General features: G+C 42.4%; 4 protein-coding genes across 6 annotated transcripts; 1 reads left to right on the top strand and 3 right to left on the bottom strand.

Moving 5' to 3' along the window:
- The first annotated feature begins 40 nt into the window (after window positions 1-40).
- On the top strand, window positions 41-1,499 carry LOC102720668 (histone-lysine N-methyltransferase EHMT2-like). Its single transcript, XM_040530021.1, has one exon. The coding sequence runs from the start codon at window positions 183-185 to the stop codon at window positions 1,056-1,058; it is 876 nt and encodes a 291-aa protein (XP_040385955.1). The 5' UTR covers window positions 41-182; the 3' UTR covers window positions 1,059-1,499.
- Window positions 1,500-4,816: 3,317 nt separating this feature from the next.
- Window positions 4,817-9,567, bottom strand: LOC102700848 (glucan endo-1,3-beta-glucosidase 14-like). Of its 3 annotated transcripts, XR_001551820.1 has the most exons (5): window positions 9,481-9,567; window positions 9,075-9,336; window positions 7,136-8,208; window positions 6,407-6,607; window positions 4,817-5,204 (listed from the first exon to the last, which is right to left on the bottom strand). XR_001551820.1 is itself a non-coding variant. In XM_006644997.2 (3 exons), the coding sequence occupies exons 2-3, from the start codon at window positions 9,136-9,138 to the stop codon at window positions 7,070-7,072; spliced, it is 1,203 nt and encodes a 400-aa protein (XP_006645060.1). In that variant the 5' UTR covers window positions 9,139-9,336; window positions 9,481-9,567; the 3' UTR covers window positions 7,052-7,069. The 3 variants fall into 3 exon arrangements, 2 of the variants coding, with proteins under 2 accessions (XP_006645060.1, XP_040379435.1); XM_006644997.2 differs by lacking the exons at window positions 4,817-5,204; window positions 6,407-6,607 and having other exon boundaries at window positions 7,052-8,208; XM_040523501.1 differs by lacking the exons at window positions 4,817-5,204; window positions 6,407-6,607; window positions 9,075-9,336; window positions 9,481-9,567 and adding an exon at window positions 8,638-8,802 and having other exon boundaries at window positions 7,052-8,208.
- Window positions 9,568-15,217: 5,650 nt separating this feature from the next.
- On the bottom strand, window positions 15,218-15,973 carry LOC102700574 (ferredoxin, root R-B1-like). Its single transcript, XM_006644996.3, has one exon. The coding sequence runs from the start codon at window positions 15,889-15,891 to the stop codon at window positions 15,406-15,408; it is 486 nt and encodes a 161-aa protein (XP_006645059.1). The 5' UTR covers window positions 15,892-15,973; the 3' UTR covers window positions 15,218-15,405.
- Window positions 15,974-19,046: 3,073 nt separating this feature from the next.
- Window positions 19,047-20,275, bottom strand: LOC102700287 (acidic endochitinase-like). The gene has a single exon (XM_015836634.2). It carries the CDS (start codon window positions 20,258-20,260, stop codon window positions 19,223-19,225), a length of 1,038 nt encoding a protein of 345 aa, XP_015692120.1. The 5' UTR covers window positions 20,261-20,275; the 3' UTR covers window positions 19,047-19,222.
- Window positions 20,276-23,013: the final 2,738 nt, after the last annotated feature.

Here is a 23,013-nt window from a genome sequence, read left to right as displayed (position 1 = left end):
TAGGGTTACGACAGCCTCTGGCTCTGAGAAACGCAGCTGATGCAGCCTCTCCTCCCCCATCTACTCTTGCGATGAATTTTTAAGGCAAGCGTGTGCACATACACTCATCACTCTCTCGGTCTCAGTCTCTTCTCTCCACTCCGATCTCTTCCGCCTTCTCTGGTCAAGTGGTCAGGGGCAGCATGCCTCAGGTTGACCTGGAGAGCTTTGTATGCGGCGTGGCGGGCGCCGGAGCCGGCGACAGGAAGGTGTCGTGCGAGACGGTCATCGCGGGGGAGAGTGGGGACGCGTCGCCGCCAAGGATGCCGCCGCCGGACCCCGACTTCCCGCCAGAGTCGATAACCATCCCCATCGGCGACGAGGTGGCCTTCTCGGAGCTGAACCCGATATACGACCGGGACGACTCCACCAAGGGCAGCACCAACCCCAAGTCGGCGGCCGGCGCATCCAACGGCCCCATCCCGGCCAAGTCGCGCTCCAACTCCACGCGCATCGCGGGCGCCCCCGCCGCGGCCACCACGTTCTTCGGCCTCCCCGCCAGCATCCGCCCGGCGTTCACCCGGCGCCGGCCGTCACAGGGCCGGATCTTGCCCGACAAACGCTCGGGCGGCCGCAGCGGCAGGGGGGACGGCGAGGAGGAACCTCGGTCGCCCAAGGTGTCCTGCATTGGCAAGGTGCTGTCCGACCGGGAGAGATACGGCCGCAGTCGGGGCCGGAGGTGGTGGCGCGGGTTGGTGGCCGTGTTCCTCTGCGGCGGCGGCGGTGGCTGCTCTTGCCAAGGTGGAGGAGGACGGCACCGGCACGCCACGAAAAAGGTGGCGTTGGACGAGGACCGCGACGGGGACGACGAGAAGCAGCCGGGCATCGCGGCAATGCGGAGGTTCAAGTCCGGGAGACGAACCGCCTCATGGGTAGAAGAGGCAATAGCAGCGGCGGAGGCCGCCGGTGAGGAGGAGGAGGAGGAGGAGGAGCAGCAGCAGCAGGACGACGCCAAGACGCAGGACGAGAAGGCCGAGCGCCACGACACTGAGCAGTGGGCCCCACGGCTGGTAAGTTAGGTTGCAGCAGAGGCGGGAAGCGCGGTAGCACTAGATGCTTTGGATACGAGACGGTGGGGCCCCTCTGTAAGCGACCCGTGTGTCGTCGGTCAAGCCAAAAACTGCCAAAGCCGTCTCGAGTTGTATCCATCAGATTCAGCGACGAGAAGGGACGGAGTCACGGAGGGATGGGCGGCGGATCATGCAGCGGATTGCGATTTGGTGAATGAATCGAATCGCCTCGGAATGGGGGGGGGAGTTCTTGAGTTTTTCGGTGGTGTTTTTGCTGTTTTGGAATTTTGCACTTAGGGATGGGGGGGGGGGGGTGGGGGGTTGTGTTGCGTGTTGCGCGGCCAATGATCGCGTTTGTACATACCCACCAGAAAAATGAATAACTCGAGCGCGCGCAATGCGCTGCTCCATTCGTGCCACCCCAATCCTCTGCTCCTTTCCGTGATCCTGTCTGTGCCATCCCCTGCTGAACATGTGTGACGCGCTGTGATCTTGGTGATGCACTGGACGTATGCATTGTACTAGTTGTACAAATTAGGCTGTGTTTGCGACTGAAACTTTTCTCTCGTTTTCCGTACGTATGCTTCCCGAACTACTATATGGGGTATTATTTTCAAAAAAAAATTATATGAAAGTTATTTAAAAAATCAAATTAATCGATTTTTCAAGTTTACAAAAATTAATACTTAATCAATCATATACTAATAGATTTTCTCGTTTTACGTGCTTTAAATTGACTCATGGCTAGTTTCACTTGCGAACGCAACCTTAGAATACTCTTCTTTGCGCAGGGATGGACCAGGGTCGCCGTGATGCAAACCGTGGATAGCCTCTGGGGTTAATAAAAAATAATTTATAAATAAAAATTTCATGCATACATTTTTAGCAATTTAAAAGCCAAGGCGAGAAAATAAACTTCGATAAAAACTCTCAAATCATCTCTAAATTTAAGGTTGAAAATTTAAATTTTAACTTATAAACATAAGCATACACGAAAAAAATAAAGGTGGTTGTTCGTTTGTTGCAAGGAAAAAGTTCAAACGATATATTTTTATATATTTTTAAGTAAAAATAACTTATTAATAAAACTTCATAGACATGGTTTTGATCGAAAAGCAAAGACTAGAAAATGAACTACGATAAAAGACACTAAAGTCAACTCTAAATTTAAGATCAAATTTTTAATTTTTTGCTTATACATAATCAAAAGTGAAAAAATAAGAATGTTAGTTCAATTAAATAAATTTAAATAAATTAGGTTTTGTGTTTCACATTTTAAAAATAAATATGAATTCATTTAAATAAACTAGAGTCGGACATATATTACTCAATGATCGATCTGCGCCATCTCTATTTGTGTGCGTCTAAGCGCCTAATTCAAACACGTGATTATGAAAATATAGAATAAAATGTCGTGCAGACTGAATTTCTATTGAAATTGAAAAGACAAAAAGTAAATTTTACGTCCTGTTGACAAAGAAAAACATTCTAGGAATTTAGAATCATAAAGAGAAGATAAATATAAGATGTTGTAGTACCCTATTCTATGAACAAAGAAATCGAGTCTTCATAAAAAAATCATATATTGGATTTGGCGGAGTTTCCAATAGGTAAAAGAACATTGAAGTGTAAATATATTTATAAGAAGAAGAAAGTTATTTATAGAGTTGAACCTTCAAGAGTTTGTGGTGAAAGGTTTTGAGCAAAGGAAATATATTGACTTCAATGCAGTGTTATACCACTCTTCCGTTACGGTTATTATTGCTTCTGTTACATAGACATTTAGAAAAATAAGAGTTTTACGACACAATCTAAAGGTTTTACTGCTCGTAGAAAATAGAATTTAATTTATCACTTGAAATAATACAGTTATAGTGTATAACGAGCTTCTCCGCAATTGTAAACGACGTTTGATTGTGGTATGATTATATAACAATATTCACACAGCACTTATAATAGCCGTGTTTATTCCAAATAATTTTTCAGTGTATTTTATATATTTGCTATTTTGTATCGATGATATGCTCAACGGCAAGCTATTATGACGAAAGGGCCTGTAGCCTAGTGGTTACATAAGGCCTCAGTAGCACTTGAGGTCCTGGTATCGAATTTTCTAGGATTCTAAAGGCTTTGTGTGTTTTTTTTTCTAAAAAAACGACAAGCTATTATGAAGAATATATGTACCAAAACAATCCCATAGATATATTGACAAAGTCACTAATAAATACTAAGTTCAATTATTGTTTAGGTTTAGGGGGTATTTATGGTGCTTAGTGGCCCTACTGGGTTCTAAGGGATATTTTCTTCTAGCGCACATCTATAGGTGGTTTGAGTCCAGTATAGGTTTGTTCATAACAATTCTAATATACTAGACATAGTTTTAGTTTAATTTGTGCGCATAAATATAAGACACCATTTATATGTAATCTTGTACTGCCTTTAGGTGATTTTGTTTCCATGGTTTTTCATATAAGGATTTTTACGGAAAAATTTAGTAACTCTGTTGTGTATCTATTTTTCTAAACAAATTCTCTATAAGGTTATTTAATCAATAGAAGTTTGAAAGAAAACGACACGACGGAATCATTTGTTTCAAAAGCATTCGTATAATTTTTTTTCTGTAGGACTAAAATCCTTCGATCTCTGTATGTTTTTTCCAAATAAATCAAACGGTTCTAAACTTCTAATTGTGCGGTTCTCTTGTTCTACAGATCCGACCATCGTGATTGATGGGTACCAAGAAAGCGTCGTACTTGTTCTAGGAATACTTTGCTATTCTATCTCACACGTTTTAATACATAGAGTAGAATATCATTGATCTTTTTAAACCTCACATATATCTTCTACTTTTCTTAATTTCGATGTACTTGCCTTCTACTTTATTAAATTATAATTTAATAATTATTCAAAAGATAAAATCTTAGCGAGACAAATTGCGGTGCATGTGATAAGCTGTTAGTTTAGGGCTAGTTTGAAATAAAAGAATTTTGGAGAGACTTCGAAGGATTACATTCTATGAAAAAAAATCATATATAACCTTTTGGAATAAAGGAATGTCTCCTCTAAATTTATTTGAAAATCCTTAAGAATGCTTTAGAACATATAAATTTTAGAGGACTTTTAACATGAGGTTGTAAAACTTTTTTGTGTTTATATCTCTTATAAATCCTATGGTCTTATTATGCTCAATCCAAACAGCTATTCCTAAAATATTTTTATTTCTTCGGTCCAAAAGATGTGAATTAATAGGGCATTATAATCGTATATTTTTTTATTCGTATGTTAATCATGCATTCTAAACAGAGGCCTCACACTGGTTTTGAGATGGATCCAAAAAAATCCAATCCCACAACGTTCCTCACCTGTCACACCTACGTCGCATCGTATGTTTTTTTTTTTTTACCAGAGTCGCATCGTATGTTAATCATGCATTCATAGAACAAGTGTATCATTTATAAACCAAGCTCGAGCCAAGCCCATACGAAAGCTCAAAATTTATGTAGGCACGACTCAAGACTGGCTTAGTTTGTAATGAGCTCAAGCCTAGAGCCTAGGGATGCAGACTCGCTTGAGCTCGGCTTGTTGATAGCCCCACTCTCACTCCAACTCACTTCACTTCTTCCGTTAACATGAGGTCCGGTTTTTTATTTTCATTTTCATTTTTTTTGGTAGGGGCAGTAGCTGACTGGTAGAGTTTGAAACAGAGCTCAAGAGCTCCAGCAGACAACCGCGGATCATTCTGTACCAGTCTGAGCCTTGAGTTCGTCCAGACAAAAAAAATAGTATCTCTGTATTTAAATGTAACAAATGCGACATCACATCTATAGGTATAGTTCCGTGTAAAATCTGCTACGAATCTATAAGCTGAATAGGCACAGTAACCTCACCAATAAAATGGAAAACGAAAGGTAGCAAAATGAATTCTACGAGCTCAATCATGAGCTTGCCGTTGCTCAAAGACAGTTACAGCCACTTCGTTGAGAATTGAACCTGTGCTTTCAGTTCTTTCAAAGTGACGTGACTGACCGATTAGCAATAACAAGGACATGGTCAAGCTAACTAGTGCCCCAGGTTTATCTAAGCTTCCTCCTCCACAGTTAGTGCGACTAAAGTACAGATCTCGCTGTCCATTCAGAACCATAGATTATCATTATCCTGCACCAGAAAACAAGAGCATACATAAATGAGTCTGGAGTCTGGACAAGAATGAACTCAGGTGTCAACACTTGCATCAAGATGCTAAACAGGAAAACAAATTACTGCTACAGAGGCATGCATAGGGTAGGCAACTAGAACTTTTTCTCCCTTTTCCCTGAAGATTGGTTGCTAAGATGATATATTAGCTACTCTCTCTCCGTAAAAAAAACTAATTCTTCGGTTTTCGTGTCTAACGTTTGATCATCTCTCTTATTTGAAAAATTTTTAGAAAATTAGAAAAAAATTAGTCACACGTAAAGTACTATTTATGATTTATCATCTAATAAAAACAAAAACATCAATCGCAAAAAAAATTAAATAAGACGAAAAATCAAAAATTATAGGTAAAAAGTGAAAAATTGATTTATTTTGGGACGGAAGGAGTACGCATTTCTGATCACGGGAATAAAGTCTACAAGCCAGCAATCGCACAATGCTACATGCAAGAGTATGACTTTAGAATAAAAGTATCAGACAAAGGCGTAGATATTCCACAATCCACTTGTACGTCCTCTTTCGAGGGAGGCGCCTCCACGTTTGCGCGATGATTACTAACATGACGAAACAGGGCTTAATTAGCTTGCATGATACGGTTCTCCATCAGATTAGTTGGTTGAGCTCTCAAAACTGCATTAATTCATGATCACCCTCGTTAGCTAGTAGTGATCAACACCTCGCTGACCCAAGCGTGCGTGCTATTGCAGACAACGACAACACTGCCCTATCTGAAAACGTCCCTACCCTCGTTGGATTCTAGCAGCAGGCGCAGGGTGGCGACGCGAGGAAAGCTTCGATGGTTCTCGACACAGGCCTGCTGCCGTTGGTTTGGAGGGAGCTCTCAGGCATGAAGGGACCTGCAGCAATGGCGCTGCAAATACGCACCGAACAAACGGTGCCCCATCCATGACATGAGACCCGGGAGAATACGCTAACTCGCCATTATTTCACATGGCGCAACAGAGGCTACCGGCCAAAGCGCCGAGTCGCCTATCGATCGTGCCAGTGACCGGCCACCAACCTACCCGCATGGAGCTAAACCTGAGGATTACGTTGCGATTCTCAACAAGTTGTATGGTACTCGATGGGCTTTCTAAGCACACAATCTGGCAGTAACAAATTGCCGTATTCAGGTATAGGAGATTGAGAGTTCGGTTAGTTACCTCGGTGTCAGGGCGACACATGCAATCGGCCGGCTCCGATGAAATGACAGCTCAAGAGTACTGGATGCGTTAGTCAGAAGGTAACTAGTCCAATCATTCGTTCAGTCGTCGGACTTTCTTTCTCTGCTGCGTGGTACGTGTGGAGGAAGCTCAGAGGAATAATACGGCGAGTAGGACAACCACCCCCATCCCAGACGTCATCTGCAAGCGAGAAGGTGAGGAAAAACAAAGTGAGTGAGAGAGGAGGCGATAACAACATCGATCAAAGCCTTGTTGTTTGTCAGTGACAGAAATGAGATGTTTCTGTGCTACAACTACGACATGCCCTGACCCCTGAGCCTTTTGGTCCTTTCAGAATCTCTTAAAGCAAATGCAAAGCCGCGGCTAAATGTGCTGTGTTTCTTGTCCAGTCAAACATTCCTAACATTTCCGCGCTTTCTGTGATGCCCGTCGGTCCGTCTATCGACCTCCCCTTTGGGTGTTTCCACATCTTGACAGGTTTGTGCACGGAGGGGAAAGGGTCACTTTTTTTCAGATCATTGTGAGGGGGAATAAGAGAAAAGATTAAAGCTTTTCCTGAGCAACATCACTGTCGGCCAAATTTTGGAATCGAGGCCTACCCCATGGTTGATTTGCACGTTTTTGTATACAAGGTATCATTAATTAGCAAGAGAATGCGGGCAGAAGGGGCAATACTAGGAGTAGTAATGTCAAAGATGCTGTCCTTACCGTCAATCTGGACGCCGACGAGAACATGGTATTCGCCGAGTACGGGTCGAACGGCCCCGTCCGTCCTGACGCACCACCGGCGCCGGTGTTGATGGCGTAGACAGGCGAGCCGTTGGGGTAGAAGAGGCCGTAGTTACGCTCCGATGTCGGCCCGGGCTTCATGTCCTCGTTGAACAGCGCGAACACGAACACGTCGATGGGCACGTCGGGCTTGAGCGGCGTCCCCTGGTTCATGGCGATCCGCTGCATTAGGTTGCCGTTGTACGCCGCGGCGTTCTCCACGGTGGCGCCGGCCTCGTCCTCGTCTCCCTTGGACGGCCACCCGGTCTCGGAGATCCTGACGCCGATGTCAGTGTGCCCCATCAACTTCATGGCCGCGTACACGGCGTCGATCTGCGCGTACAGCATGTTGTCGTAGGAGAGGTTCGTGTTGGGGTCGCGCACGCCGGGGTTGGGCTCGAACAGCACGTACGGCAGCGACACGCTCCCAGGGCTCGCCTTGTAGGCGAAGAACGGGTACGCGTTGATCAGGAACGGCGAGTTCGTCTGCCCGTGGAAGTCGAGCAGCGGCTGGATGTACTGCGCGAGGTCCTCTCGGAACGCGCCGGACGACGGCGGGAAGCTGGTGGCGAGCACGTTCACCGAGTGCGCCGACGAGACGGTCACCTGGCCGCGGAGGCCGAGGTCGCCGACCGCGGCGTAGATCGCCTTCATGGCCGGCAGGAGGCTGGCCATCATGCCGGTGTCGTTCCCGGAGAACACCTCGTTGCCGACGGTGATGCAGGTGATGCGGGTGGCCGGTATGAACGGCTGGACGTGCTGCGTCACCCACTGCCTGGCGGCCCCGGGGTTGTCGGCCATGGCTTGCAGGTTCTCGTTCCCGATAGCGATGATGAATTCGACGCCGGTGTTGGCGAAGGACATCAACACCTTGGGGTCCGCATCATAGAGCTTCACCTTGTTCACGTTCAGTGACTGGAGGAGCCCGGCCACCTGCGTCGGGTCCGGCAGGTTGTTGGCAATCTGGCCATAGTTGATACCAAACTTCTGCGCCGCCGCCGACACCACCTCCACTGCGAACACACGGGGAGCTCACCAGTGAGATATTACGTGCAGTGATTACCTCAAATTATTTCTAGGATAAGCTTATTTAAAACTATAAAATCAAATTTCCTTTTCAGACAGAGCCACGGAATACTTTAGGTACCAAGTCACTTTCGCAATTAGCTCGCATGAAAAAAAAATCGATGAACAATACACAAGTTGGTTAATAATGTATGCAAGCAGATGAGATTGGCATCTAATCCAAGTGTATGGATTCAGCAAAAATATCGTGTATTGCGTGATGCAGCAAGTATTAATACGCCTCAAGATAGGAAGCATGGGTGCACATCAAAGATGACAAATCAAGTCGGCGCAATTAATTCATTGAAAATGCCTTCTCATCGGAACACTAGCTATCGGATGTGGCAAACTGAGAATTCAAGTACTGCTCCAGCTACCTTTCATGGATCTCAGATCCCCAGCGCTTCAGCGTTGCTCTTATACCAAGAAAAGGCGCTAACTTTCATCAAATTGGGATGGCAAAACAAAAAAGGAATGTACTCCTATCGACTTGAACCTTGGAAACTAACACGAAATCGCGCACAGACTTCTGAAAGCAATCATCCGCAATGACAGCAAAGCCTAACAAAAACCTAACTGCAGAACGGACATGAGATTGATCAGCACCAATGGTGGCAGAGGGCGGTGGCAAACAGAGGAAGCAGAGAGCAGAATACACAAAGGCGAGGGATATATATATATATATATATATATATATATATATATATATATATATATAGAGAGAGAGAGAGAGAGAGAGAGAGAGAGAGAGAGAGAGAGAGAGAGAGAGAGAGAGAGAGCGAGAGCGCGCGAAAGAACGGGGAAGTGGAGTCACCTGAGAAGAGGAGCGGGAGGAGGAGGCCGAGAAGGAGCGAAGAGGCGCGGACGCAGAGCCCCATTTGCGCCTCGCTCGCCCTACTTTCTCCTGGAATCCCCCGTCCTCTCGCTCTTCTATGTTCTTCGCCGCCGCCGATACTGGGAGGGGGAGTTACGTTCGCATTAAGTACCACCCTCCCCTTCTCTCTCTCCCCTCGGGATCGTCGGCCGTTGCAACCCGCCTCGCTTTTATAGGGGGAATCGAAGCATTGAACTTTAAACTGTAAATAAAAAAAATTATGAATAAAAAATTGTATGTATATTTTTTATCTAAAAGTTAATGTCGAAAAATAAGTTATTTAGAAAATTCAAAAATCAACTATATAATTATAATTAAAAGCGAAAAGATTGGGTTGGTACTATACCAGCAGGCGAAGTTAGAAAAATCTTCTTGTCTACTGCCGTGCACAGGCTCGCCGCGTAGCCGTGATTACCTGCACTGCAATCACACGGTTTCCTCGGATCCCTCTCCCTCTGTACGTTCAGTGTTGCATTTTCGACTATATTTATAGGTTCGAAATAGCGAGCTTACCATAGATAATACCGGTTATTTTTGGCACGCAACATAATTTGCATGGTATACCCATGTTGGTTTCCTAACAAGTATATGGGGCTTACGCTGTTTGCTCCCGTTGAGATGATGCTGGCATGTTTGACTTTTCATTGACCATAAATTATGGATCACAGCTGAGTGCACTTTAGTCAGAGGCTCACAGCCCCTGCATGCGTGAGAGATTTGCCATTCGAGTGTGAAATTTGGATTTATTTTTTCTCTTTATGTTTCAGGAGATATTTTGTTCATCTGACCAGTCCAGGGAGATTGCGCTTATGTTTGCTTGCACAATCAACAGATAACGTCCAAAATTGCCTGGTCTGTACTGAAGTGAATGAGTTGAATTGAACTCATCTCAGGAGGATGAACTCAAAGCCGTGTTAGCCCCTATCATTTGGTTTTACACTTTGTAGTCTGAATCCATGGGCCATGGCCTTTTGCTATTTCTTATGGGAAACCTTCCTTGTCTTCTCATGGCAACAGATTTGCAATCAGTGAGCCTTGCACGTAAGAGTGGGGTGAAAAAAAAAGAGTCAAAAGGCATACCCACGAACGAAAAATAATCTATGAATAAAAAATATATATATGTATTCCTAGTAATCTAAAAAAATAAATTTGGAAAATAAACTTCAGTAAAAAGTTACACAATAAACTCTAAATTTAAAGTTAAAAATTTAAATTTTAACATATAATAAGTATAAACAGAAGTAAAAAGATGGAGATGCATAGTTAGGCCCTGTTCGGCAGCTGGTTTATTAACCGATATAGAAAAAAAAGTAATAAATTAGTATATAATTAGTTAATTATTAACTATAAAAAATTAGAGAAATAAATTAATCTAAATTTTTAGAACAACTTTCATATATAATAATTTTTAAAAATATACTGTTTAGCAGTTTAGAAAGCGTAAGCATAAATGAAGAATATGGGTCAGTAGCACCGACTGCCATATGCGGTCTTAGTCCGACGTGTCGCCTACTATGATTGCATGGTAACATATAGCCTTCTTTAAGGGAAAATAACGATATTTTTGGATAACTAAGTCAGATTGGGTTTATTTTGTTAGATAAGGATATAAGATTATATGATTTTTTGCTATTCTATTATATAAACAATAAAATTAACTACCTCAATGCTAAAATTCTATTTAAAAATATGAAAAGATCAACCTCTATATATAAACTGATAAATAATCTGTACTATTTTAATGCAAAAGAATATAACCATGGTCCCGTAGGCGCGAAGGTCCAAGTTTCTCCGAACATTCAAGCTCTGAGGGCTTATTAATAGGATAGAAAAACATATGATGGGAAAAGTATAGAAAAATGGAAAAAATGAATGTGTAAAACAAAGTATTGGAAAAGAGAGGAATATAGTGGTTGAGAGCATTCGGATTACATGATATGATAGGAATATATAGGTTTACTACTTGACCGTCTCATTCTTCCAAAGAAAATGAAAAAAAAAAGAGCTTAGGATGGATGCATTTTCGTGTAGTTTCTTGGTGAAAACAGTGCCAAAAGAAAATTTCCAGTTTTTCTATAGCCAGCTTTCTTGGATCCAAATGAAAGGATAGTAAAAAATCCTATGCAACAATATTTCTCCAAACTTCCTTGAGAATCCTTTGATCCATATAAGACCTGAGTATTCAGGAATTCAGGGTAGTAATGCAAGGGAGTTTTCTGATTGTTGGAAGAAACTGTGTTGACCAAACGATGCCCCTAGAATAGCCACTACGGGTGTGGTCGGTTCTCTCAGGTCTGGACCATCACTGCACGGTAGCTACCGACTTGCTAGTAGCTAGCACAGTTTGGAAGATGAACAGCTGTAATTAAGTTGTTGATTTTTTTATATAGGTTTGATCATTTATTTTATTTTTTTATAAAATATGTTAATCTATATGTATGCATAAAAGTATACTTAAATAAATGAAATGATATAATAATAATTAGTAATTATGTAATTTTTTTAATAAGACGAATAATCAAACATGCATTAAAAAATTAATGCTGTCAAATATTTAAGGACGAAGATAGTAATTTACAGCGGGAGTACGTGCTCTAGGGTAGGGTATTGTGCTAGTATGAACCAAAGATAACATATTAAAACTTTGCAACTGCGTGTTGCTACTTGCTACGTTACCAGACTAAAAAATACATGAATACATGATGTATGTGCAGTTCTGCACCAACCTCGTTGGGGACCTTGTGGTGGCTCATAATTTCTTCTCCCATGCCCCTTACATTCTCGGTTCTCCCTTTATTCTCCTGTCCCCTGTTACATCTCTATCAGTGATCCTTATCATAGAACGGTTGTTCAAGTGATCAATTTGCAGATGGTGTACTAACCACAGGTCAAAACCACCCGATATTGCAATCATCTAATCGACAGGACAGCAAGCAAAGTTAGGCATGTATGCCCTTCTCTTCTCGTTGTACCTAGACTCAACTCAAAACGCTGCTAAACCTTTGCGATATGAATCAAGTAGTAATCAATAATAAGTTAATAACACCAACACCCAAAAGACAACCGTGTGGCACACTAGCACTGGCATGCCCGTTATGGCTGGAACTGCTACCTATGTTTCATACTATAGACGTCCTTAGTTATTTCTAGATTTATTTATTAATTAACTAGCATCATGGCCTACGGCCCTGCGCTGACGGCGCGACTAACTTCGTTATAAAATTTATTATATAATATCAATGTAGTTTTATATTTAATCGTAAAATATAAATATTGAAAGTGGTAATATAGCTTTAAATTCGGACTTAACTTAGATCAAACTTTTACATTTGATGCTACACACAATGTGAAACAATGACTCTAGACTAAAAATAATATTGTAATAGACCTAAGTTATATAAAATTTATGCCATAATATCTCTTCCTCCCTCCGCCTTCGTACTAATACTGCCATCATCTCTTCATATCTAGTTATATTCTTTCACATATATTTCACATTATAGTATTTATTTGTGATTATCCATAACCTATTTCAAATAAGATAGTGTTCCTTGTTATCAATACTTCTATTACCAAGCTTCTTAGATTTACAACAGTTTCAAGTTTGCATAGAGCTGTACTATGTTATATTATTGTATTTCTATGTGTTAATTAATACATGCTCATGTTCTCTTATTTCCTATATATTACTCACTATGCCACTTAACCTCTACCGTGAAAGATTTGCATATCATATGTAAAAACAATTGTGGTGGCTTCCCCATGCCTACTAGTCGTGCCATGATGAAGATAATAGTGATCTCTTCAAAATACTACATCTATTCTAAAATTAAGTATTTCTATGCGTATGAGGACACCATGTTCCCAACTTATATAATTTTTTTACTGTGTGAGTGCTTAATAAATTGCTAAACAGTATATTTATTGAAAAATATATAAAAGTTTCTTTTAAAAAAATAGATTAATTCACCTATCATATTTTTATAGCTAATAATTAATTAATTATATATTAATTATTTGATATGTGTTATGCGGAAGTTATTTAAACAAATAACAAACGCAGAGTCTTACAAAGATACTTGTCCAACATTGGTTAATTTAATGGTAACGGAATAAATTAGGCATATAAGATTAAATATTTTTAAGGTATTTCACACGAATACAAAGTACTCACTATATCCATAGCATTAAATCTGATTGATTCTTTTCTGTTTATTTTTGTTTTCCATCCTATTAACGTGGACATCTCCGGTTGAATTTTTTGTTTTTTATTATTTATCCTCAGGGATTTTCTAGCCCATAAAAGTTAATTTCTAAAATAAGTTTCCCAAAGTAACCATTAGTTAACGCAGTAAAACTCGCATTGAGGGGTTTTAGGTGTTTCATGCAATCAAACATTGTCTATATGTAATTAAACTCTTAGTATAATTAAATAATTTATTAGCTTTGGAAATGGTACAATGAAACATTGTATTGTAAGTAGTTGTTTCATGTATCGTTTTATTGAGTTAACTGTTTTGAAAACTGTATGCTACACTGGCACTAGACATTAACACTGGCCTAATCGATATGGTAAACTTAGCTTTCATTGATTGACTAGTTCGTGCGGTTTTACCGACTCCTATATCGGTTGATTCTGTTGACTTCCTGACGTGATGAGTCGGCTGTCTCATCCGTCCGTGCTCGAATGCACTATCAGATATTATTACCTTTTTGGGGGAAAGAACACTATCAGAATTTAATTATAAGTATATAATATCCCGAAGTGTTTGTTCTATCGAAATTCAGTAGGCAAATAAAAATCCCTCATATGAGCCTGTAGATGTTTCTAGCTCAATCATGTGAGCATCCTAATCATGGTTATGTAGCTAGCCTGTCAAGATAGTAGATTTTTTTTAGAACTATCAAGATAGTAGCTCACTTTAGCGTACCGACCAATGGATACTTAGGAGCTAGCTGGGAACGTAGGATTAGCGAGATGACATCTCGCCTTTTCCATTGAACGGTGAATATAACATATGGGCATTGTGAGTTGTACTCCAGTAGTTTAAGCTAGATGCTGGACAAACCGTTGAATCATTGGCATTCGTCGGTTGAAATGACGTCAATGCGTGGCTGGCAGTAGTCTTCGCTTTTTGCGTTTAGAACTAACGGATTAGGATCGGGGAGCGGTATAATATACGCCATATTTGGTAGGGTTTTATCTACTAAACTTTAGAAACAAACTCCAAGATGAAACTGTAGAGCTGCTGAAACTATCCTCATATCTTCTAGTTTATTTTTTCAGCTTATTTTAACATGGTTCACTCTCTTATTTTTAGGGGAGCTGAAAATGTTCGGTTGGCTGAAGCTGGAGCAAAATAGACCCATAGTACGTACGTGCTAGAAACTTGATTTTTTTTTCTCCAAAGAGAAAAAGGAAACATTGCTTAGTTCGGCTGAGCATAGTCCTATCTTTTTATTTTTGTTTATACTATATGTTAAACCTTTATCTTTAAATTTGGAGTAGAGTATATCTATTGGAGAGAATAATTTAAATTAAAATCAATTTATATTATTGCTAGCTTTTATTCTTGTAGTTCAGAGTATGGTCTGAATATTCAAGATGCCTTAGGTACATGGTTGGCACACATAGATTTCATCAACTTTTTGTCCTTGGAGAACACTTAGGAGATTAAATTTACTAACTAATATATATTATTTATATATATATATATATGTCTATATTTATTAACATTCATATAAATTTAGATAAAATAAATTTAGATAAAGATAAAAAATCTTATATTATGAAACGGACGTGCTGTAACTTAATCTACCGCGTAGGCGTGGAGCTCCTGAGTAAGGTGATTTAGGCGAATGCTTTTGGGATGTGAAACTGCAAAGAGGTAACGTCGTGGCATTGGCCCCTCAGGGAAGACAGGCCACCATATATGTAGCCAAATTTGGCCGAGTCTACAATGGGCTGGAACATTGAGAAAATTGTCAGGCCAGTACAGATTACTAGGCCTGGCGGATTTTAAGAAACATGAGCCATATATACGGTTGTGTCGTAATTGTTCTGAATCATGCACAAGCGAGTTATTAAGAACACAAAAATCATGCACAAACATTTCTCAACTTTGCTCTGTGCAATGCACCAAACACTGATCAAGCCAAAATTCGGTGTAGAACCATTCCATATCATAACACAACTTACTATAGTTCATAGGCTTCCATATCACGTCATACTGGAACAAAAACATGTCGATTTACATCAACGCTCTAGCCTCTACTGCACCTCCTCCTCCTTGTGCGTGTAGATGACGCAGTCCGATTTGGGATACGCGATGCACGTGAGCACGTAACCCTGCTCAATCTGCTCGTCGGACAGGAACGACCCGTCCGACTGGTCGACCTCGCCGGAGGCCAGCTTGCCGGCGCACGTGGAGCACGACCCGGCCCGGCACGAGTAAGGCAGCTCCAGGCCGGCCTCCTCGGCAGCGTCGAGGACGTAGGTGTCATCGGGCACCTCGAGCTCGCTCTCAGCGCCGTCGGGGCCGACGAGCTTCACCTTGTGCACGGCCGCAGCCCTGATCCTGCTGGAGATCCGCGCGCCGCCCGACGTTAGCAGGCCCCCCGGACGACGCCGCAGCAGCTTCGGTGGATCAGCCAGGCGCGGGGCGGCGTTCTTGGTCACCGGCGCGAGTGCCCTGCACCTGATGCCCGACGCGGCAGGGGCGAAGCATGCTGCTGCAGGGGCTGGCACGGTTGCCATCGATCTCGCCGAAACTTTTGGAGCTCTGTCGATCAAAACGCTGGAAGATCTCTACACAAATAGTACTGGAAAGCAGAAGATCGATCAAACGCTGTTCGCGGCTTGAGCAGAATGAACACACGCGCAGTAGGTATTAATAGCCGCGTGCGACTGCTACCTGGTCGATGGACTGAGAGTGAGCGGCACCAGTAGCAACCTCGCCGTGGCCCGTGGTGGATACATATGAACGTGGCTGGTTGGATGCTGTCTGGGAGAAACGACCATTGGTAGTCGGTAGAGACTAGAGAGACGAAGGTGCTGGAGAGTACTAGGATAGCCGCACGATCAGATGATCATCAGAATACGTCGAGAACTTGGGATCGATGCCCGTATACAGGTGTCGATGTCGCTCGTGCGCGTGAGCTGCGCGGAGAGAAGCGACCAGGTGGCAGATGCGCAGTGCCTACTCCCGCCGTCTCGCGTCCCCTCGGGAGGGGAAGGGCCAGAAGCTGAGGATGCAAAAGTTGGGCCCAACCGGCACCCATCAAAGTGGGCTCCTGGCCCACAAATTTGCTAACACGGCACTTCCCTTGCTCCTGTCCTGTCTGATAACTGATTCAATCCGCCAAAAAAATATTTTTGGAATAATGCTAAATTAAATATTGTAAACTTCGATTATACAGTAGTATTTCGAAGGTTGTTTTAGGGACCGAGGGAGTGGTACACAGTACCCTGAAATGTCCAGCGTACCCTGAAATGTCCAGCCTTTTGATGTTGAGAGAATCAGAAATGCCAAACGAGATGACCACTGAAGTCTAAATATGGCCGTTCTAGATGCCAGGAGAAACGAACCATAGTACGTAACGTCGTAATTCGTTGCTCCGCCTTCGTTTTTTCCCGTTTGTTCATGGTCTTGGATTTCTCAGGCGGTGGCGCGTTTTGGTATGCATCCTAGTTCAGTGAACCTCCCGCCATGGTATGCAGGGAAGACAGGAGAGAGAGACTCCCAGTGAACTATCTCCATTCTAAAATATACTTTCTCTGTCCCTAAATATTTGACCGTTAATTTTTTAATATATATTTGATCATTCGGTTTATTTACTTTTTTATAAAATATGTAAAGCTATATATATATATATATGCATAAAAGTATATTTAACAATAAATAAAATGATATAAAAATAATTAATAATTATATATTTTTTAATAAGACGTATAGTCAAATATATATAAAAAATCAACTGTGTCAAATATTTAGGGACGGAGGGAGTATTTATTCTATTATTTAGCATAAACTAATGAGATATCAACGGATTTTCTTTTAGTTATTTTTCCTATAGCATATAAAAGAACCTAGTGGTAGTGGCAGTGCCACTAGAGTAGATGACACGTGAGCCCCGCGTGGGCCTAAAAAAGGCTAGGAGTAGGACTAACTGTCGACTGCTGCTGTTAGAGAGGGAGCGGCGAGGACGCCGTCGTCGTCACCGCGCGGGGCGCCCTCGTGCCGCGCCGTCCCATTGCTGCCACCCCACCCCGCCACTGCAAGCCCGCCGCGCCGCCGCCATTGTCGCACGGGTCAGCCTCGTTCCGCGCCCCCCCTCCACCGCTGCCACCCCGCCCCGCCGTCGGCCGCCCTCCTCACCGGCGTGCCCCCGCGTGCGCCTGTTGCGCCGTCGTTTACCGCTAGAACAGAGAGGGAGGGAGTGAGTGAGTGTGTGAGGGGAGAGAGAGTGAGAGTAGGGTTAGGGTTTTTAAATGGGCTTTGTGGGCTTTTATTTTTAGTAGGCTCTTAAAGTTTATATTGTTTGCTCTTTTTTATTTGTATTCTGTTTTTTAAGAAAAAATAACCAGGATTACATGTGTCAACTACTGTCATTTAATGATATTTTTAAAATATAAATTCCCGTTGCAAAGTACAGACGATTTGCTAGTATATTTAAATTTTAAATTGATTAGATTCTCTTTCTAAGCATTTGAATGACTCTGGAATTGTCAGAACGATTGAATAATGAGAATGAGTGCATAAATACTTATAGTGATACAAAATTTGGATTCTATAAATATTTTATTTTATAACGGAGTGAATAGAATGTAGCCACAAAGGCGGACATGGACCTTTTTAATAAGGTTCAATAGCACGTATAACCCGTATGCAATCTAAACAGAAAATTTCAAAAAGAAAAATTGATAGCATTGTTTGAGATGCTTTTAAGTCTATATACAAAGATGTAACCCTAGTTCAATCTACAACTAATAAAATAAAATAATAAAATCAGATAACGAGTGCTACTTGTGCAACTTAGGTAAAATTTGTTATTTTTTTTATTAATGTGTAGGCTTGTATTTTTTAGAGGCTTATAACATCACAGTATATCTTGCAAAAATTTTAACTATTTTTACAACTATTTAAATCACGTGCATATATGCATACCTAGGTGCAATAGGAAGTACTTTGTGGCCAGAAATGCCGTGTGCTAAAACAGATCGACAGATTGTGAACCGTAGAACACACCAGAGGGTGTGGATTATAAACTATCGAAGAGATATCTTCCGATCTATTATATATCATTTAAATAATCATAGTTTTATTTAAAAAAGCAGTAAAGATATATTAATATGAGACATGTCACTCCACAAACATACAAGTTTGAATATGAGTACATATCCAATTTGTAACAAAAATAACAAATTATACTCTAAATAATATATACATATTCAGAGTCATATTTATTATTTTTATTATAATTTATAGAGATTATATTTGAACTTTCATGTTTGTGAAGTGATACGCTCTTTCTATTCTGAAAATATAAGCATTTCTATGAGTCAAATTTTATACCATAATATAAAAAATTATGTATTTCCTATTATTTTAATCATTTTAATGATTTACGAGTCTTAGAAAGATAATATCATAAATTCAATAATTAATAACTGAAGTGGTTGAAAGGGAATCTTTTGGCATCCCCTCAATCTGTACTAAATAATCTAGAAATGTTCATATTTTTTAACAGGTGTAGTATTTCGTACTAATCGATCTATCTTCTTAATTTTTTAAATATTTTTGGGTAAACAATATTATATCATCCCTTGAGAGTTTAATATTGTTTGCCGGGCCAAACACGTAAAATAATAATAATAGCTACACTGCCTACACAGGAGATCCACAGCCAGACTGACATGGAAGACATTCTTATTGTGTGCCTCTCCTAAATGAGTACAGGCCTGCCATCTTATTGTGTTCTTTTTTTCCTTTCCTCCTGAAATGTATAGAAACTACTCCATCTTACGTGAAACGCGCGCGTGATTCCACACGAACGGCGCCGTGGGTCCGTGACACGAGCTTACCAGCTCAAACGCTGGACTTCACCTTGTCGCTGTACCCCGTGAGCCCGTCGTAGTACCTTGACCACAGCATGATCCCTCCGTACTTGGGAGAGCTCTTCACCACGGGGAGCACCTTCGACACCAGGTCGCTCGTCTCCACGAACCCGCTGCCGGCGGCCTGCGGCGCCGCCGGGAGCCCGAGGAACACCTGCCTCGCCGGGATCGACGTCCACTGCTTCCACGCGCTCGCCAGGTTGCCCACGCCGTTGGCCGCGCTGTACTGGCACGGCGGGTTGTTGTAGAACTGCACCCACACGTAGTCGAACAGGCCGGTGCGGAGCGCGGCGCCGAGCGACGCGTCCGGGAACGGGCACTGCGGCGCCGCCGTCAGGTACACCGGCTTGCTCCGCCCCTGCCGCGAGTACGCCTTGAGGTACCTGGCCAGGTCGTCCCAGTACAGGCCCCCGCCGCTCTCGATGTCGAAGTCGATGCCGTCCATGACGGCGTCGCCGAGCGGCCTCGACGGCGACGTGCCGCCGAGGTAGTTGTTCCAGAGGTACGCCGCGACCTGCCTGGCGTCGTCGCGGGACGAGAGGCCGTAGTTGCCGACCCCGCCACCGATGGAGAGCATGACCTTTATGCCGAGGCTCTGGCACGACTTGATGTCGGCGCCCACGCCGGTGCAGCCGTTGGACGCCGGGTCGCAGTGGCCGGCCAGGTTCAGCACCGGCGTCTGGCCCTTGCCGAAGACGGGCAGGAAGGCGACGTTGACGAACTTGTAGTTGCCGGTGGCGCAGGTCTGCGCCAGCGTGCCCTCGTTGCCGTTCTGGCCCCAGTAAATAGCGATGCCGCCGGTGCGCGCTCCGGCGGCTAGCTCGGCCAGTGCCACCACCATGATCAGCAATGGCATTGCCGAAAACACTCTGCTCGTCACCATGGCGTGATTCTGGATTGACTTCTTGCTTCTGCTACGCTCAGTGTTCTTGGCATATTTATAGCTGAATCCAGTGCGGTGTGAATACTCCGTGACGCAGCTGCGAGGTGTGTTCCACGATTCCATCATTTATTAGGTCTGCTCGCCGGCGCAATTTGACCGAGCAAGAACAGAACAAGATGATAAGAAGAGAATGTGTGGTGGGTGTTTGGGACCAACTGTATCATCGAAGCATGCCATTGCCAATTGACAATATGATATTGGCCAATCAGTGCATGGTCGCCTAGTGCCGGCAGTGGTTGACCGTTGACGTAGGCGAGCTGGTCTTCAGTTTGAGAACAGTTTCCACTTATCACGCGCCCGGACCAATAACAATCACGAGATGCGATGGCCACTTACTCTTGTGCTCTCTCAAAGTCTTCTTTATGGTTAATTAGGCCATTCTCAATGTAAGTTTTATAGGTACGATTACCTAGAGTGACACGTCATCTAAAACGTTTAAAACTAAGATAAAACAACTCTATCTCAATGTATAGTTTCATCTATTATTGTTTCTTAGATTACATGTAAGACACAAGCTGTCTAGGTAACAGTGCATAGAATGTTTAAATCTCCATGAAACTTATTTCATCTCTCTATTTATTAATACTTTGTCATATCATCAAAAATGTCTACATGACACCTTATTTATTGTCCATAAAACTTCCATTGAGATTGGTCTTAGTCATGACTCATGCCACCCACTTTGAATTATGCAACAATGGGCCAATGGTAGTTGCAAGTGGCAGATTGTGTACAAAGTAATAAATGATTCTTTCCGGAATCATTGGATGCTCTTATCCTTTTTCTGATGCCTAACAAATTTAGATCCAAGGAATGAAGAAGCGTGATTTTAGGATTGTCATATTTAAAATTTGGACATTTAGCTCGACAGCAAAGTAAATTAGTGATTGCATCAAGTCCAGCCAGTGAAATGGACAAGCTCCAACACTGTTTGATGATCAAACAACCGTCATGCAATCTTGAATCTTGCTACTCTCGATGCTACCGGGCTGGCAATAAACGACCAAATCTTTGAGCTAACCCGACGATTAACAACTTTAACGCATGGGCCTATTGAGCATATTAATACTCCGTTCTCTCCTGGACAGAGGAATGGACAATCAGCCGAATGAATTGCGCGGGCTCGTTTGCTGCTTTCATCCTTCGTACTCTATCCAGCTTGACAAAGATACATTTTGATTCATGTAATCATGTTATCAAATTAAGTGGGTAATGTGGATTCACGTGACGACCAGCTGATTGGTAGTTTTTGATAGTGTTTTGGACTGCTAAGCTCGTGCTTATCGTTTTCAGAAAGCATATTGTCGTCGCAGAGCAGAGTCACCACCACAATCCGAAGTTTCCGAACATGTGGACTGATATAGTGATATCAATAATTTGAGATGTAGGTGCAGCGCTATCAGTATAAAACAAACTAACATGTGCATTACACGTTTACACCCAATTTTTACACCATGAGTGATTTTTTTATGGCTGTATCATCGAAATATCCTGTGATGAGATAATTCAGGACAGAGAGGACCCATACATAATCTTCTGGGTAGAAAAATGAATTTCTAGTGTTGAAATAGTTCAAGACCGAGAGGGTTCACTCTGAATTTCCGGGTTAGGAAGTGAAACTTCTGTTTTAAATAATTTGGGTCATATAGTTCCACACAAACAACATTTGGCTTGGGATACAAAATTTCTGATCCAAATTTGGTCCTCGACGCTTGAAGGAGGATTAGGTCAGCTTTCGATATATTAGAGGACGAAATTGAAGGATTTTAACCTAAGTCTGAAACCCGTTTTATTGCAACATGAATTTTATCTACTACAAAATAACTCTTTTTTAAGGAAAGATTTCCAGCCCTGTTTTTTATAAAGCAAAATATGTCACGCTGGGGATGCCAACTTACGAGCGTAGCGAAAAAGACCCAAACCATCACAGGGAAACAGACTTAACCTATTGCAGCAACTTTCCTTCAGAACCAGAGTGCCCACACAAACTTCAGTATCAGAAAACAGGAAATCAACCTACACCAACTCTCACTACAAAAATAACTCTACCATGCGCGCAATGAGTTCCTAGGTAGTGTCCATAACCATGGCAGCATTTGTCTAATCGTTTTCTCAATTGATTTTCGTAGTCCATCTCTAGTCGTATAGGCTGACCCTGTACCTTTTTATTTTTGAGAAGAGACCCTGAACTCACTAGATAACAGGACAATTATCCTGTGCAAGCAACTCCTGGATCAGTGGTGGAACATTATGCTGCCACTCAACCACCGTCTGGTCAGGAGAAATTAGTTTTGCACACTCATGTGCAGGTCTATTACAAGAACGATGAACATAACTGCATCTAAACTCATCAAAACTCCTCTGGAGCTCCTTCATCCTCCGAAAGTAAGGCGTGATCACAGGACGTTGGACCCTCTCCATATACCAAAGAGACACCAACTCCAAACAATCGGTTTCAATAATTAAAACACGAAAGCCTCTACTCCTAGCCATTTTCATACCGTACATGCAAGCAGCTGCCTCAACAGCAAGAGGTTCCAGACAATGAACCTGCCATTTTGCTCCTTCTCCAATACACTGGCCATTATGATCCTGTAGAATCATCCCCAATGAAACAATGCGTCAGTATTACATTTAACCCATCCTTATTCAGGTTTCTCCCACTGTTTGATTACTACTTGCTGCTTTTCAGTTCCTTCCGAATAATTAATTCTCCAAAGATCAAAACAAGTATCCTTGATCCATGCCACTGCTTGTTGGATCGGCAGCACACTGCCACCATGCCTGAACTGGTTCCTCGACATCCACAATGACCACAT

Source organism: Oryza brachyantha, chromosome 1 (assembly GCF_000231095.2).
Source record: "Oryza brachyantha chromosome 1, ObraRS2, whole genome shotgun sequence".
NCBI classification, from domain to species: domain Eukaryota; kingdom Viridiplantae; phylum Streptophyta; class Magnoliopsida; order Poales; family Poaceae; genus Oryza; species Oryza brachyantha.
The sequence above is the reverse complement of the archived record's forward strand: the minus strand, read 5'-3'. Positions and strand labels throughout refer to the sequence as shown.

Excerpts from the sequence above, each read along its gene's own strand:
- LOC102720668 (XM_040530021.1), top strand. The coding sequence starts at position 183 with ATGCCTCAGGTTGACCTGGAGAGCTTTGTATGCGGCGTGGCGGGCGCC.
- LOC102700574 (XM_006644996.3), bottom strand. The coding sequence starts at position 15,891 with ATGGCAACCGTGCCAGCCCCTGCAGCAGCATGCTTCGCCCCTGCCGCG.
- LOC102700287 (XM_015836634.2), bottom strand. The coding sequence starts at position 20,260 with ATGATGGAATCGTGGAACACACCTCGCAGCTGCGTCACGGAGTATTCA.
- LOC102700848 (XM_006644997.2), bottom strand. The coding sequence starts at position 9,138 with ATGGGGCTCTGCGTCCGCGCCTCTTCGCTCCTTCTCGGCCTCCTCCTC. Across the intron at positions 8,209-9,074 it reads CCTCCCGCTCCTCTTCTCAG|TGGAGGTGGTGTCGGCGGCG; the intron begins GTGACTCCACTT and ends GTGTGTTCGCAG.